Consider the following 13,688-nt stretch of genomic DNA (forward strand, 5'->3'; position numbering starts at 1 on the left):
GGTCAAAACGGAATAGGTATGGAAGCATGTTGGACCCTTAACTTTTTATTTAAGTTATGAAATTATATTGTTATAATATTATGCTACTCAAGAAATTTACTCTATTTCAATTATCATGTTTGATTAAGACATAACATATTCCCCTTTAGGAGGATTAATTTTATGTGTTAAACAAGATGATTATGTTTTTAGGTATGAAATAATACCCACTCAGATTATTGATTTATCAAACCATTTTAGGTATGAAAATATATCTACTCAGATTATTGATTTATCGAACCAGTGATTTTTTGGACTTCTCCTCCCAGTTGGTATCAAAGCCATGATAGATGTTAAAAATTTGGAAGTAGATATTATACAAAATATGTTCACTTTAGATATCAAGATTAGAAAAGAAAATAGTGAAGACAAATTTGATAAAATAACTGAGGCATTAAAATGCGATGAAAACTTTAATGATATAAATACAGAATGAAAAAAACAACCTCTTTCAATGATATAAGGATAAATAATTTCATACTTTGGAAATTTAGAAGACATATAAGGAATAGTCAAGAAGGCAGAGACAGATGTAAAAAAATTAATATGTTTGCTCCAACAAGAGGATAAGGACGAAGCTTCCATAACCCAGGCTCAAAAAATATTAGCCGACTATGATATGGTTATTGAAGGACTAACAAATAATGTAAAACTCATCAAAAATGAAATTAATACACATCCTTCTAGTATAGGATAATGAAAAAATTACCATCCTTTTCAGATATAAAACTAGATTATCATCTATATTGGACTTTTCAGAAAAATTTAAAAATTGCTAAGATAAAAAAAGAATCTTATCAAAGATATTTAAAAAAATTAGATTCTACAAAGATTGAATAAATAAAGAAAACACTAAAGGCAATAATTGCTAATAATATGAGATATTATCAGAAAAAGATAATATAAAATTACTTACCAGTTATTATTTTAAACAACATGCAGCTAGTTTAGGATAAAATGAACAATAAAACTAATTATAAATTACTTAATGAATAAGACCCTCTAAAGATAGAGAAAGATTTGTAAAATACAAAGAACGATAATTTACTTTAGAAATTTAATAATTCAAGAAATTCAGGTTTTAAAAGACTTGGTAAATCAAAAAGAACACAAAATCTTAAAAGAACCTATAACCAAAACCACAGAGACGATAGGATCTCATATTGCTAAATTAAAATACCCGAATGATACGGAGGAAATAATTTAAAAAATGATATTCAGAAAATTCTGAAATAGATAATCTTATAATAAATATAAAAGAAATCAAGTTAAAAAACGAAGGTGATATAATAAATTTATAAATGGATACTAACAAACCAGAAGGAGTAGACTTTAATCCTAATATTACAGAGCTTCCTACTAAGGCTGAAACTAGCCGAACAGTTTCAATAAACCCTCTAGGGCTTATACAGGTATAAACGTCGCACTAAGCGCAAAAGATAGCCATACCCCCATAGTCTCAATGAAAACCAAAGCGATTAATCCGTTCGGAATATATCTAGATTTAGATTATATCAATAATACTTAAGAAGCTATAGATAAATGGGAAACTTCCTTAAGGATAGCAGTAACAGTAAGCAAAATGGATTATGATACAACTAAACACTTTATAGAATGAAGTTTATTAAATAGTGTATTAAGATTTTGGCAAAACCTAAACGAAGCCACTAAACATGATATTTTTGGCACTGATGATAATATTGCTAATTTAATTACAAGAGGTATAGAAGCCATAAGATTAGAATTTGCTGGAGAAGGTAACTTCTTAAAAGATCCAACAACGATCAAAAAATATGAACTTGCGTTATTACGATTATAATTATGTGACATGTGTAAAATAGATAAATACATATGTGTTTTCCAAGATTACTATTAGTACGTTTATAATAGAGTAAAAAATACAGAAATGTATTTACCAATATTTTTTACTAAAATCCCAGACCCTTGGGGCAAAAAGTTAATAGATACTTATAACCCCAGTACTGCCGATACCTTAGGAAAAAGGATAACTCATTTAAAAAATATGTTACGCATATGGTGTGCAGACGTCATACTAACTAAAGCAACAAAAAGATTAAGAAAGAAAATAAGTTTATGTTGTGATAATCTAAAAATGCCAATAATGATTGGATGTGAAAGTCCTTATTATTACAAAAAGATTAAAAGAAAATATAAAAAGAAGAAACTCTTTAAAAAGAAATATTTCAAAAAGAGAAAAGCTAGATATTATAAAAAGAAGGGATATACCCAAAATAACAAACCATATTTCAAGAGAAATAATAAAAAAAAATCCAAATGAATGCAGATGTTATTACTGTAAAGAGATAGGACACTATGCTAATAGATGCCCAAAGAAATTTGCTAATAATAGCAAGAAAATAGAAATTGATGAAGATATTGAAGAAATGATAAAATCAGAAAAATTTATACAATTAAATAATTTCAAAAACTAAATAAAGAAATTCAAAATACGCTTGGATGGATACATATAGGAGCAATCCAGATAATAATAAAATTCACATTCAGAGAAGGGTTATATACCCCAATAGATTTAGTTATTATAGATAACAGGATAATAAACAGGGAAAAGGCCTGCTTAAGAATCTTAAGAGGAAATTTAAAATATGAAAAGATTAAGTTTAATATATATCCAAGAATCTCATACCATCTTTTGGATAAAGATTTGATAAAACTCTAAGCTTAGTACAAGATTTTAAAAGAAAAGAATTCTTTCACAAAAACAATAGGCCATATTCGATAACTTATGTTATCTCATATGCTATTTCAAATACACATCATTCAGATTGTTTTACTATAAAAGAAACAATAGATTATCCCTACCTATGTGAAGAAGTCAGTCAAATACAAATGCCTAGCATAGCCAAGATACAAGAAATAGAAAATACGCCATTAAACTTAGATTTACAACCTAAACCCTTATATAATCAACAAGATTCAATGTCTCGATTATCTTTTGATGAAACTCGAGTCATAAACCCTACTGCGTTAATAAGAAAAACGCAACCAGAAAGATTTATACAACCTATCCTAGAAGCAAAAAATGATGAAATAAAAAATTATAAAATAAAGGGAGACTATTTTAATGGTATAAAATTCGTTCCCATCAACATCCTATTAGATACAAGTGCTAGTGAAAATTACATTAGCCTTAGGCTGTGTAATCATCTCCAACAGTATAGATTAAAAGATAAACATCTTTATACTGATTTCAATGAAAAAAGACATGAAATAACAAACATGATAGAAACCATTTTAAAATTCGAAGATAACACCATACCTATAAGATTACTAGTTGAACCAAAATGAAACAATGATACTTTAGAAATCCTATTAGGAACTACCTTCCTAGATAGTGTAAAGCCATATGATATACTTGATCAAGGTATCAAGATTACTTACGATGATAAGATAATATTCATATCAAAATGACAAGCCAATATAATATATATATATACCTATAGGAATAACTTATAAAGATTATAAAGCAGAATATTTTGCTGCCTATATAGACAACGGATCGGAAAAATGTTGCTGCAGACCAGAAATATTTTCCAAAGAATACCATCAAGATTTACCTATTACCAGAAGAAGAGATATATCAAATAATATTATAACAATGTCTAGAGGCATTGCTCAACCGATTATACTATTAGGGTATTTTTTAATAAAATGTCCCCCATTTTATTTTTATAATACTAGACAAGATGTACTATTAGGAAATAACTTTTTAGAAATATTTCATAGTGTATTATATGACAGAGTTCTATTTCAAATAAAATTTAAGACTCCTTGTCAACATACGATTGTTGTAAAACATTTTAAAACTTCGTATTCAAAAAGATTATCTATTCAATTTCAACCTCGTATAGCCCAACGTGGTGGTATAGGATACCAAAACAAACCAATTTTTTCAAAAAGAATTCCTTTGCTACAATATGATATTGATTGAGACAGCCCTCAGATAATAAATCAGCAATATGCCTTGCTAGAATATCAGATAATCTTCAATAAATTAGAAGAAAATATAGATATAATCAAACAAAAATTAGAACAATATTTTTCTGAAAATCTCTTAGAATTTTGGGATAAAAATAAGATAGAAGTCAAGCTAGAAATGAAAGATAAAGATAAAATCATTAGAGTAAAACTAATGAGCTACAACCCCGATGACCAAGAAGAATTTCAAAAACAGATTAAGAAATTATTAAGTCTTAGAATAATAAGACCCAGTAACTCTCTCCATAGCTCTCTAACTTTTATGGTAAGAAACCATGCAGAGATAGTACAAAATAAACCAAGAATGGTCATCAACTATAAAAAAATTAAATGATAATACTATATTTGATGGATATGTTTTACCCCATAAAGAAAGTCTAATTAATAGAACTACTAACAAAAATATATTTTCTAAGTTTGATTGTAAAAGTGGATATTGACAAATAAAATGAATAAAGATAGTATTCAATATATTGCGACAGTACGAATTGTTAGTTATGCCATTTGGATTAAAAAATGCACCACGAATATTTCAAAGAAAAATGGATAATATCTTTAAAGATTATGACTATATATTTGTCTACATCGATGATATTTTAGTTTTATCTTAAAATAATAGTAATAAAGGTAATACAACCCCCCTTTCAGAAAAATCAGTATAAAATAGATAAGTTTACAACCCAACTTTCTCAAATCAATGCCAAGAACCAATGCATGCACCGGGGTCAACTACATCCATGAGAAAACAAGGATCCAATGTAATACATGCCATCACCAACACCCAAACAACATGCACAATCACATACAATATGACGTCACAAGCTCCTTACCCTCTAGAGCATGAAAATAAGGCTAACAAATGCAACTGACCTCTAATCAAAGCCTAAATCTCAAATCTACTCCTCTAACTCAACCACAAAGCCCAAAAGGGAACTTCACCCAAACTAAGAAACAAGGAGGACGAAATGAGGAAACAGGTGCTCAACTAGTCAATCAATACCTCCAGATCCAATTGGGAAGACAATCTCGAGATTTCGAACACAACTAGCCCCGCCAAACGGCAAAAGAAAGCATAGGGAATTCTAGCTCTAAATCCAAAAATGGGGTCCAACATTAATTCACAAGCCTAATGGGTGGAAAAAAACTACACCAAGGCTACAAAATAGGTGATACAATAGAGAAGGTCACTAAGTCTCAGAAACTCCCGTCAGCAACGGCTACATCATCTAAGGATCAACCCAAACTCAATTCTAAGGCACTATTTGCGAACCATCATAAACAACAGAAAAAGCCACCTAAAATAGGCTAATCACGGCCAAACTAAGGCATAATCAATAGCCTTACCAACTAGACTATAAGTCTCATAAAAGCAACCTAGCTTAAGGCTTATATCGGAACAAGGACCAAGAATCTAGAAAGCGAGCCTAACCCGTCATATACAATCCAAACTACAAGCTATTTATACTAAACAATACCTCATGAAGCTCAATCAAAAGAAAGGAGACCGTAGCCTACCTCGAAGCCAAACACACGCGTTCCAAGTCCACTTTGCTGTAGCTTTTCTCTCTAAAAACGACTCTAAATGCCTCCACACTATCAACATGTTGATAACCTTGTCAATACGGACGTTTTGAGACAAAACTTGCATTTTCAGAGACAGACCCAAAATTAGGTCAAAAATGGGATTATGGAACTCGCAATGGAAATCCCAAAAATGACTCCGTAAAGGTTCTAAATGCATTATTGATCTTGTACTCTAAAATGGGGAACAAATTAATGCTCAAAATGAGAGAAAACAGCCCAATAATGAAAATAACTATTAAAGCTTAAATCTAAGCCAGGGCAACCCTTTTGGGGCAAAATTTACCTCAAAACGTCGCTTTGCACTCTTACCCGAACCTACCAATACGTACCCATGATCAATACCAACCCACTAGACTTGGAATCACCAAATATCGAGCTCCCTAGCTCCTAAAATTGAAGAAAGAAAATGAGGGTCGGGACTGGTTCGCGTCTAGTCTTAAATTCAAAGACCAGACACATAATGCATCTCGATCGCGGACTTAGACCTCACGATCGCGAATGTCATTGAACCAATACATCGCGATCACGACCACAAGTCTCACGAATGCAACTGTCTAGGAGACAGGGCTTCACTATTGCGACTCCTATGGATCGCATGCAAACGCACTATGTTACCCCCACCAAATTTGACATTCTAGACTCAATGGCGCAGTTAAAATTTTCATCTGAGGTCATCTTGATAAAATGTCCCACACCCAAGCATGATTTTTACCAATTCTACAAGAAGGCTCGAAATAAAACCGAAAGCCTCGACAAATAAACGAAAGGTCATTTTCGACCAAACTCAATATTTTAGAGCTAATCGTGTTGAGAGAATTTTAATCCAAGCACATTTACCAAAGATGTTGACCAAAGTCAATCTTAGGCTAAAACTTGAAGGCTAAAACGCCTAATGGCTCAAAGTCACATCGAAAGGCTTGTGACTTAAGAAAAGCATGCTACTAGCCTAAAATAACTATTCCGGAGCTGATGGAACCATCAGAATTCCATTCTGAGGTCGTCTTCCTGGAGTTTTGACCGAAGTCAAACCATTTAAATTCCAAGAGCTCTAAAATAGGGAAATAGACATAAAACCCAAATGAACGATCGGATGCCCGAACTGTTAGTGCCAACAAGTCATAAATGACTTGGGTCGCTCCTGGAAAGATCTGAACGCTGAAAAGATTGGGAAAATACGAAAATGACCTGGAGGGTATACATATGTATTGTATAAGTATTGTATAAATAGTGTATACTTGTGTATCGATATTGTATAAATAGTGTATAAACATGTAGCCCCAGTGAGGAGGTGTGAGAAGTTGGTCATAGATGGTTTCAGAAGAGGTAGGGGTAGGCCGAAGAAATATTGGGGAGAAGTGATTAGACAGGGCATGGCGCAGTTACAGCTTACCGAGGACATGACCTTAGATAAGAGGGTGTGGAGGACCCACATTAGGGTACAAAGCTAGTACATAGTCTTGTTATTCTTCCCTATTAGTAGGCGCATTAGCGCACTATAATTTCTTTTGTGGAGGACTCAAATTAGGATAAAATGCTAGGTGACTTATCCTTACACGATAGTAGTTGTAGTTCTGCTCATTGTTTATTGCCATTTGATTTCTGCATTGTATTGCTGTTTTATAAGTGTGGAGTCGTTGTACTTTGATTATCTTATTTATTTATAGTAGTTAATGCCTCTTTCTTTCCGTACTATTCTACCATGACTTTCTCACTTTTGCTATTCCTTGTTTTCATCTTATTTTCGATATGCTTGTCTTTATCTGACCTTTTATCTTATTTTCCTCTCTTGAGCCAAAGGTCTTTCAGAAATAGCCGCCCTACCTTTCAAGGTGGGGGTTAGGACTGCGTACACTCTACCTTCCCCAAATCCCATATGGTGGGATTATACTGGGTTTGTTGTTGTTGTAGTGTATAAACATGTATTGCTATTGTATAAATGATGTAGAAACATGTATATATGATGTACAAATAGTTATGTAGTGTATATGTAATATATCGATATTGTATAAATAAGTATATAATGTATTAATATTGTATAAATGATGTATAATCATGTATAGATATTATATAAATAATTATGTAATGTATTGATATCAATATTTATTTACCTATCATGTATTCCACCTTAATAAATATAAGAATAAATAAAAATAATAATAAAATGGCATAAATATTCATTTTTCCACAAAAGAAGTGAGACAATAAGAAAAAAAAGAGCAACAAAAAAATATAAACAACAGTTTTTTTTAATAGCATAGCAAGAAAAAACAAAAAAACAGATTTTTAAAAAAATACATGAGATATACATTGTATATACATTATGATATATTGAATATAGTTTAACTATATATGAAGTGTATAGTGATGAATTCGATCTCAATCAACTTAAAATTATCTCTAAATGATCTCATAATTTAGATATAAAATCTTCTCGATGTTTCGAATCGTTTGATATATATTCGCTCAAAATAATTTACATTTGTGATACACATTTTTTTTTTTTAAAAAAAAGATGACGAAGCAGCAGATGAAGAAAATAAGAAGAAGAATAACACGGAGGAGGAGGAGGAGGAAGGTAATTAATCATAAAATATATGCTATAAGCTTATAAGTCATAAATAAAGCTATACAACACCTTATGTATATAAATTAGTCAATTTAAAATGTATATATAATTGGAAATTAGTAGAAAAGCCCATAACCTGTAAAATCTTTTGAACTTTAGTCGAATAAAAAGAAAGTGCTTAAAAAAATTTAAAATAAAAACAAGTCAATCCAATAGTGCATGTCGGTTTTGTAATAGCCTTGAATTAACTTAATTTTAAGCAATTTATAAATTGAAAAAAAATAGGTATATGTCAATTTTTTTTTTGTTTTTTTTGACTAAACTGTTTTCAACTTATAAAATATTTAAAATAAATTCATTCAACTAAATTTAATTATTTATTAAAATTTATTTTAAATATAAAATAATTTTAAATTAACCATTCAAATACTAAAAAAATAATAATTAAAAACAGCTCATAAGTCGATGGAAACTTAACCCGCCGTTTTATCCTCATCCACTATACGTATGTCGCTGCCCTCTTTCATAAATTCGTAAATTCATAGTGTTCACGAGAAATTTCATCACCATTCTCAAATTCAAACTATTTCCATACCCAATCTGTTGTCGCTCGGATCTTCTAACTTCCTGGAATGCCGGTGAACTTGACGGCTAGCGCGATCTCGGCGATCAACGCCGGCGATGTGAACTCAAAGCCAGTGGTTCAGGTATTGGACATCAAGCTAATCGGCACCACACAAGAACGGTACCGACTCACGCTCTCCGACTCTGAGTCGACTCAGCAGGCTATGCTGGCTACTCAGCTCAATGACCGAGTCAAAACTGGCTGTGTTCGGAAAACATCCGTCATTCAGTTGATTGAATACATCTGTAGCACTGTTCAAAATCGCAAGTATGAATTTATTGTTTTCTTCTAACTTCAATTATGAAACTGTGTATGTACGGTATAGGTGATTGCATTTGCTTCTACTTTTGATTGCATATAAAACTTGCAATATTTGCTTTATTATGTGCTCTCCTTATTCTGGTGTGCCACGTTTTTATCCATATACAACGTCTTTCAATGTGAAATTGATAGATTTGGCTTTGGTTTGTTGTTTGAGCTTTATTAGAATGTTGATGCCCTGCTAGAGAATTACTCCTTAATGATTTGGATGGTAAAAAAAAGCACTTGTATAAATTCATTATGTTTTTTCCTATTTCCATTTTGGGCACATTTGTGTTTATCATTCACACGCTATTGTAACTTTGATAGATTTTTCTTGGATTTTGTTGTTTTGAGCTTCAGCTAGAATGTTGATGTCATGTCCTCATAGAGAATTATCTCTTAGTCATTTTGATAAGCACTTCTATGCAATATACAGTACAGATATATAACTTCATTGTGTTTTCTCCAATTTTTTCTTGTATGTGCATTTGTGTTATCATCCCTTTACAAGTCATTTCGAACGTGAAGATAGATCTGGCTTTGATTTTGTTGTGTAAGCTTTAGTTACAATTGATCCATGGAAGGAATCTACTTTTGTAATTGGCTCAATGGTCGAGAGTTGCTCCGTAATAAATTGAGTATGTAGTGCAACATAACAAAGCAAGTTTCTTGTAAATATTTGTTTCATTTCTGGTTGGGTCTTAATTTCTAAATGTATTCTACATAGACTAGGGATTATGTTGGAAACATGAAGCAGTTTTCCCTGTGGAAATTGTTGCACTGCCAAAGTTGTGTCATCTTTGCCTTGGTGTCATCTTAAGTTGGGTGCTGAAAATAGTTTCCCATAGATTAGAAGAATATGGCATTTCTGTGCATAGGGTCTTATTTTCCCCTAGCAATCTGGATTATACTTTTGATTGGAACTTGGGTTGAGTTTTTATCTTCTTTCCCTTGCAGAATCATTGTTGTCCTCAACATGGAAACTATTATACCAGAATGTGAAATAATTGGGAACCCAAAAGTGATTGTAGAATCTAATTTAGGAACTCAGAAAACTATATCTAGTGGAGCTTCTGGGTCTGCAATCTTGAGTAACAATGGTAACTTGAGTGCTCAAAGATCTGGCCAAGCAAGCTTTGCTAACAGTAAAAAGTTGAGTGCCCAAAATTTAGGTAATAGCATGCAGAACTATCCACCTGCAATTCAACCTGCATATCAACCTCCTCCAAATTACAAAAGCCATGGGGCAATCATGAAGAATGAAGCACCCGCCCGCATTATTCCAATTGCAGCATTGAATCCCTATCAGGGTCGGTGGGCTATTAAGGCTAGAGTGACTGCAAAGGGGGGTCTACGTCGCTATAATAATTCTAGAGGAGATGGCAAGGTCTTCTCCTTTGATCTCCTTGACTCTGATGGTGGTGAAATACGTGCCACTTGTTTTAATGCTGTAGTTGATCGCTTTTATGACAAAATTGAAGCTGGAAAAGTGTACATGATATCAAAAGGCAGCTTGAAACTCGCTCAGAAGAACTTCAACCATCTGAAGAATGAATGGGAAATATTTTTGGAGACAACTTCTACAGTAGATCTCTGTCCAGATGAAGATGCCTCTATACCAAGACAACAGTTCTCATTTAGACCTATTAGTGAAATTGAAAGTTCAGAAAACAATTCAATCATAGATGTTATTGGAATTGTGACAGCAGTCAATCCTTCTGTTCCTATCCTGAGAAAGAATGGAATGGAAACTCAAAGAAGAATCTTGAATTTAAAGGATCAGTCTGGGAGAAGTGTTGAGCTGACACTATGGGGAGATTTCTGTAACAGGGAAGGTCAAAACCTGCAAGAACTGGCAGAAGCTGGTTTTTCCCCTGTTTTAGCTGTTAAAGCTGCAAAAGTTAGTGACTTCACTGGGAAATCCATTGGAACCATATCTTCCACGCAAATGTTCATAAATCCAGAATCTGCTGAGGTTCAGACTCTGAGAGAGTGGTTTGATCAGGGGGGAAAAGACACTGCTTCTCAATCTATATCTAGGGACAACATGCCTGTAGGATCAAAAAATGAGATACGTAAGACTGTCTCTCAGATCAAGGATGAAGGGCTTGGTAGGTCAGATAAACCAGACTGGGTTACAGTTAAGGCAACCATAACATTCATCAAAACTGACACTTTCTGTTATACTGCTTGCCCTTTGATGATTGGAGATAGACAATGTAATAAGAAGATTACCAGGTCAGAAAACTCCAGATGGCAATGTGATAGGTGCAATCAAGCATTTGAGGAATGTGATTACAGATACCTTCTTCAAGCTCAAATTCAAGATCATACTGGGTTGACATGGGTGACAACTTTCCAGGAATCTGGCGAAGAGATTTTAGGCTGTCCTGCGAAGGAGCTGTACATGATGAAATATGAAGAAGCTGATGATACCAGATTTTCTGAAATTATTAGAAACTGTCTCTTCACACAATTTCTGTTCAGGCTAAAAATCAAAGAGGAATTTTATGGTGATGAGCAGAGGGTGAAAATTACAGTTGTCAAGGCAGAGAAAGTGAACCATTCTGCGGAAAGCAGATATCTCATTGATTTTATTTCAAAATTCCGTCTTTCTTGAACGAAGGAAGCCAGATAATAGATTCTTATTGCATCCATTTTTAGGCCAGCCATTGGCCCTCTTTTCAGAGAGATTTAGGCAGAAAGTCCTTGTTTTAGTCAGGTGATTGTTCTTTTCATTGCCATAGAAAAGTATATTACTTGCATTCTTGCTTAGAAATCCCACTTACTGGTCTAATGTAGTTTTAGTATCCACTTCATTTGGAAGGATGACGGTCTCACCCCTTCCTGTGAGTTGAGTTTGCAGTACTACTCTCATTAGCTTCATCAACAAGGACAATCATTTTATTGATTTGGTAAATCATCTCCATACCCTCCACCCCCTAAATTCATCCTCTCCACATCCAACAGCGGTGTTCCTCACTTTTGCCGCCTTGTGAGTTGTAAGTGAATTCTCAACTTGAATGGAATAATCTTTCAGCTGTTCTTATTTTGGATGTATGGAATGTATTTTTTTTTCCAATTGTTCTTAGTTTAGAATAAAAATTTGGATTACGAGTTAGTAGAAACACATCTTTACGTCTGTTGGTAGACATTATTAGGCATGTTAATATTTGCATTTACTGGAATTTTTCAGCTATTATGATAAACGCAGCTTGCCTCTCAAGAGTAAACAAGTCATTTACAGGTTATGAGTCTTAGCTATTGCTATGGCTCAGTTTTCTGTAAAATTATTTTCTCAGTGAAAAGGCAGAGATGTTAGCACGTTAGTCGGAATTAATTGTTTCCCTCTGTGCAGTTCGTGCGAGAGCAGCAAATGATAGTGTTACGTGATTCCTTTCATAGGTGCGTTTCTTCACGCAAAAAAAAAAGAAGCAGCTAAAATAAAGGTATCACATCGCTGGACTAACAGTTGATTGGTTAAACATTTTATTGATCTTGACTGGAAACATGAGATAGATACAAGAAGAGAGTAGAGATATATGAGAATTATGCTTCTTAAGTCCGCTTGACAGGGTCAAAATTGGAAACACCAATTATTGCGCCAAGAATTGCAGCAAGCACAACTCCACCTGCAGAAATGCTGAGCAAGAAGTTCTTGAGGGATGGTGAAACACCATCAGCTGCTTCGGCTACGTCGGGCATGACCATGGAAGCAGTCAGTGCAGCTGCTGTCAATCCTGTCAAAGCTTTCTCCTTAAGTGAAGCCTTCACTTGAATTTTTGCTACTGGCTTTGATGCTGCAGTAGTCTTTGAGGGTCTTACTGGCAATGGCTTCAAGAAAGCTTCAACACTTGGTTGTCTCTTCTGACTTGTGTAAGTCAGTGGCATTGCCATGGAAACTGGACAAGTAGAAGCCATAATTTGCCTGTCTTGTTGAATGAGTGTGTTGTAATGGTAAGGAGTAGTTTTGAGAGGAGAAAAAGATTAAGAAAGATTGAGGGGATCGAGAAAGGCTTTTCTATGATAGGTGGAAAATGGATCAATTGTCTATCACACTCATCTGCTTATGTGGCTCATTCTAGTTGGCTGTCATGGATAAGGTTATCTGCTATTCTGATTGCAGCTTTTTCATGATTTTAGGTTCACCTCACCTGACGGAAAACCCTAACTGCGGTTATTATATTCGAAAATTTTCAGATATATATAAAACAAGACTCATAATTATCAAATTTAACATGAGTTTTTCGTTATCAAACATAACAAGTACCATCTTATTTTCAAAAATATATAAAACTATGATTTGAATCTTGTTAACGATTTTGAATTTTTCTCCCAATTTTAATGTATAAATATTATATAAATTCTATATAAAATATATATGTAAACAATGCGTAGTCAGAATGGGATTGCGTGCAACCTTTATTCCCTCAGGGCGAAGCCAATTTCTTCACGAACCAATATTATAAAATTTTCTTTAATTCATACTGTGATTTTTATTGTCTACAAATTATATTAGAATGTGGTACTTTGAATCCCAGAGAAATTTTTATG

General features: G+C 33.3%; 2 protein-coding genes across 3 annotated transcripts; one reads left to right on the top strand and one right to left on the bottom strand.

Annotated features, from left to right (window-relative positions):
- Window positions 1–8,692: 8,692 nt before the first annotated feature.
- On the top strand, window positions 8,693–12,755 carry LOC129880587 (replication protein A 70 kDa DNA-binding subunit A). Of its 2 annotated transcripts, XR_008765440.1 has the most exons (3): window positions 8,693–9,098; window positions 10,092–12,136; window positions 12,493–12,755. XR_008765440.1 is itself a non-coding variant. In XM_055954679.1 (2 exons), exons 1-2 carry the CDS (start codon window positions 8,839–8,841, stop codon window positions 11,752–11,754), a joined length of 1,923 nt encoding a protein of 640 aa, XP_055810654.1. In that variant the 5' UTR covers window positions 8,693–8,838; the 3' UTR covers window positions 11,755–12,183. The 2 variants fall into 2 exon arrangements, 1 of the variants encoding a protein (XP_055810654.1); XM_055954679.1 differs by lacking the exon at window positions 12,493–12,755 and having other exon boundaries at window positions 10,092–12,183.
- On the bottom strand, window positions 12,607–13,142 carry LOC129880589 (uncharacterized). The gene has a single exon (XM_055954680.1). The coding sequence runs from the start codon at window positions 13,053–13,055 to the stop codon at window positions 12,693–12,695; it is 363 nt and encodes a 120-aa protein (XP_055810655.1). The 5' UTR covers window positions 13,056–13,142; the 3' UTR covers window positions 12,607–12,692.
- Between the last annotated feature and the right edge of the window lie 546 nt (window positions 13,143–13,688).

Source organism: Solanum dulcamara, chromosome 2 (genome assembly GCF_947179165.1).
Source record: "Solanum dulcamara chromosome 2, daSolDulc1.2, whole genome shotgun sequence".
Lineage (NCBI taxonomy): Eukaryota > Viridiplantae > Streptophyta > Magnoliopsida > Solanales > Solanaceae > Solanum > Solanum dulcamara.

Bases quoted from the DNA above. Each gene is read 5' to 3' on its own strand.
- LOC129880587 (XM_055954679.1), top strand. From the start codon at position 8,839: ATGCCGGTGAACTTGACGGCTAGCGCGATCTCGGCGATCAACGCCGGC. The intron at 9,099-10,091 runs GTATGAATTTAT...TTTCCCTTGCAG, and splicing joins AGCACTGTTCAAAATCGCAA to AATCATTGTTGTCCTCAACA.
- LOC129880589 (XM_055954680.1), bottom strand. From the start codon at position 13,055: ATGGCTTCTACTTGTCCAGTTTCCATGGCAATGCCACTGACTTACACA.